The sequence below is a fragment of the Ipomoea nil genome, unplaced genomic scaffold, assembly GCF_001879475.1.
Source record: "Ipomoea nil cultivar Tokyo-kokei standard unplaced genomic scaffold, Asagao_1.1 scaffold2338, whole genome shotgun sequence".
NCBI classification, from domain to species: domain Eukaryota; kingdom Viridiplantae; phylum Streptophyta; class Magnoliopsida; order Solanales; family Convolvulaceae; genus Ipomoea; species Ipomoea nil.
In genome coordinates this window covers 1,757,207-1,761,132 of record NW_017618766.1, presented here as the reverse complement: position 1 = coordinate 1,761,132, position 3,926 = coordinate 1,757,207, and the positions used below count along the sequence as shown (strand labels likewise).

At 39.1% G+C, this 3,926-nt stretch overlaps 1 protein-coding gene across 1 annotated transcript; it reads right to left on the bottom strand.

Annotated features, from left to right (window-relative positions):
* Positions 1–300: 300 nt before the first annotated feature.
* LOC109151980 lies at positions 301–1,573 on the bottom strand. The gene is made up of 4 exons (XM_019299570.1): positions 1,337–1,573; positions 1,098–1,208; positions 824–947; positions 301–362 (listed from the first exon to the last, which is right to left on the bottom strand). Exons 1-4 carry the CDS (start codon positions 1,571–1,573, stop codon positions 301–303), a joined length of 534 nt encoding a protein of 177 aa, XP_019155115.1.
* Between the last annotated feature and the right edge of the window lie 2,353 nt (positions 1,574–3,926).

Here is a 3,926-nt window from a genome sequence, read left to right as displayed (position 1 = left end):
ACAACTCACTGCTATAATCCAGAAATAAGGAAACCATATGATGAGTTGAGTTGGTATATTCAATAGTTGTATTGTAAAATAAGGTTAAAACAATGAAGAAATAATTTATTTTATTGGGCGAAATGTTAAAATATATACAACGGTGAGCAACATCCCAAAAAAGCATACAAATGACATAAGTTATGTGCAGTGCAAGGTATTTGGAGCCATCAAATATATATATATATATATATATATATATATATATATATATATATATCTCCCTCGATCTACAATAGATTAAGAGATCGAAGGTGTTGTTCATGCCTCGGATCTAGTGTCGGTGGAGTATAATGGCCATGTTGATCCACCACTACGTACACCTGTAACATTTAAGAGAAAGAATTGAAATAAAAATAACATATTATTTAAATGGAATATGATGCGTCATTTCTTGAAAAAATTTACAGTCGTATTAAAGTTGAAGGATTAAACCTGTGTAAGATTCCGCTTCTCTAGGATTTGGTAGTGGCGATGCCAACTCTTATGTACAAATGTTGTAGCAAGAAACAAACCATAAGCAATACCACAAAAAATGAAGACATATATGGTAAGAATGATGAACATTGTAGCAGGAAGGCAATTCCACATCAACATGGCCAGGCAAAAGTTTTGGCAGCCGGCTATACGTTGGTCCAAATTAGCAAGGGAGATGCAAGTTTTTAAGAAACAATAACATCCCAAGCCAATAAGGAAGACCAGTGCTCCTGTTTCATTTACATCATCATCAGACTAAACAGTACAATTAGACTAAACAATAACAACCTTTCAACAATATGAGTACCCATGCTGTAGTAGAAGGAAATAGTGGATTGTGAAGACAGGAAGCTCAAATACTTATCAACAGCCTTGTGAATCACTCCCTGGTAATCCACCATGTACATATACCCACCAAGCACTACAATTAGCTGGATGGGGAAAAAACAAGTGCAGAAATAAGAATTCATATATAGGTACATCTAATGAGCTAGTATGTATAGGATGAAACATGAAAGGTAGAGTTGATGAAGCTAGGAAGATGTATAAATTAAAGAAACATTATATATTATTATACTTACTGCTTGTGCAATCAGGAAATGAACAAAAAAATCCTTGACCACAAAGAGCTTGTGCTTTAGTCTTGTGACAATGTCATATTTCACCTCTTTCACTTGTAATTGAAATGCTGCCTAACAAGTGGAGCAGTGGGTGAAAGCAAAACCTTCCTGCAATACAATTATATATATATAATCGTTTAAACTGAATTACAGTACAACAATATGTATGTGTAGGAACAAAAATGATATTGCCCGCTCACTCTGATAGATCTCCAGTGGTCCAAGCATTCTCTATGGACGAACTCTTGGGAGCCTTTACAGCGGCAAGGAGATATGAGTTCGTCGCCTTCTCTGGTGTCACTGTCAAGGCAGATACGGCAAGAAAGCGAAGAAGCTGACTCCAAATCCCGATCACTGCTGTAGATAGAGCGGCAACGGCGGGTGGTGTTGGAGCTGCTGCTGTTGCTTGGGTTTTGCGCCACCTGATTTTCGGCCATTTCTTACAAAGAGGAAAAGGAAAAGAAAATTTTAAGCTGAGCCCTGAGGGTGTATTGTTGGGGAAACTTGCAACGCCAACGCGCGATCTGGAAGCCTTTTAAGACGCACGGACACTACGGATGTATGGTAGAAAGAAAATCTGTGCCGTGTTATAATAACACTACCTTAAAAGCGTTATTTGCCGGGTAACGGTGCAGTTAGAACCCTGGCACGCTTTCGACCGGCTACACAGACCTACTACAGATAGCTTGCACTAGCAATCGCATAGGCGAACCTCACTATTGCTCAGACGACGGGAGGGAGAAGGAGAATCGAATAAAGGACTCGAATTCAAGGTGTTTTTTGAAACGATGTTGGGAGCTGCTATTTATAGTAAGCAGCCCCCCCATCCCTTCCACAAAAGGAAGGACGCATATCATCCACAAATAAGCGCAATATGCGCTGTTTCACATTAATAGCGCATGATGCGCTATCCACCCCTTCATTTCCCTTTGAAATTTTCCAACAATCCCCCACAAATTTAAAGGGGAAAAAAAGAGTAAGATCTGAGCAATACAAATGAGTTGATCCTAGTGACACTGAGTAATCTTCTTCCCGGGAGTGATGTTAATCTTGAGCTCACCGGGTAGATAAATTTTGAACTCGAATGCACACACCAACTCAAAAAGCAGGTTCTACAAAAGTCAAACTCTTTGACTTCTTATGAACACCCTTAGTATTAAAGAATGTTACGTCTGTCTCAAATATGGACTTCTACCCTGTCAAAGTCTATCACAAAACAGACTTTTAAATGCTCCCAATAATCCCCCCACCATTAAAGGGATTTAGGCTGACGCTGTCATTGCCTGATAACGATCAAAACAAATTTTCATGCCAGTGTATAAAACTTGAACTGTCATATAGTGACATTAAGTACTTCTCTAGACGGGAGTGAATTTGATCTTGAACTCATCGAATAGACAAAGTTTGAACGCAACGCACTTAATTTTCTTTGGTCGCCTTGAATCTCATGAGGTCATACTCACGACCCTGAGATATCCCCTGTTACGTCTATTCTAGGATAGACCTTCAACTCTGTCAAGTCTACCTCATCGCAGACCACCATGACCGGCTACAGAGTATCTATGGGTCCCAAACCCATTTCCCTTGATGTATCAAGGACGGCCTTCCTGTTTAGGCCCTTTGTGAAAGGATCTGCAATATTCCTTTCAGATCTCACAAAAACCATTGTGATTACCCCATTTATTGTTAACTGCCGTACAGACTCATGTCTGACTCTTATGTGTCTACGTTTCCCATTGTAGACACTGTTTTGCGCAACACAAATGACAGTTCGTGAATCACAATGTGGTGAAGGTGTTGGACACCCCACAATTACACGGTTATCACCATGTTTCTTAGCCACTCAGCTTCTTGGGATAACCCCTATTATCTTTCATAAGAGGCGGTTAGCCCTTTTCTACACAAGTTAGGGATCTCTTTAGGTCTATCTCAACATGGACCATGGTAGCCCTTTTCCACTCAAGTTAGGGATCTCTTTAGGTCTATCTCAACATGGACCATCCCAATTGAGTATAAGGCACCAAGAGCACTTTGTACTCATGTCATTATGCGGTGAATTCATTAGGTTTGTCTTAACAAAACCACCCTTTCTCAAAGAGTTATGAATTCATTAAGAGTTGTAGCTCAACCTCACATGCGGTGAATTCATTAGGTTTGTCTCAATAAAACCACCCTTTCTCAAAGAGTTATGAATTCATTAAGAGCTGTAGCTCAACCTCACAAGTACACACACTGTCGGAATGACCAACTAGTGTACTATTTTGTAACTCTTTTCATGGCTTCGTTTGACCACAGAAGTGGGATTCACCACGAATTCATTACCACTTGGACTTCAAGTCCTTCCAATGAGTCAACGACTAATCCTCATAATTAGCCCTCAAGTAAGTTGATTCTTTTGACCAAACTTACATGCATTTTGACGAGTACTTCGTTTACATGTAAATAATCCCTTGAGATTTTCATGTTTAACATGAAACATTCTCTTTCATCATTATTCTCAATACCACAGAGAAACTTTTGATGAAAATATAAGGAGTTTATTACCCCCACAAGCAACACTTACAAATAATTTTGTCAAACGTATTTGATCTCTTACCCAGACTGATATTTGGTGCCCAACTTTAGCTCCTTTGTAGACTGAGTTTTGCCGACTTACTTTGTGAACCATTATAGCAGTTTTGCACTCTGCCTGATACATGCTCAACAGTTGAATATATTTCAACAAACTTGGTTATCTCAATTGATCACAATTACCCTTTAACTAGGAATTATAGGTATTTCAATATGAGT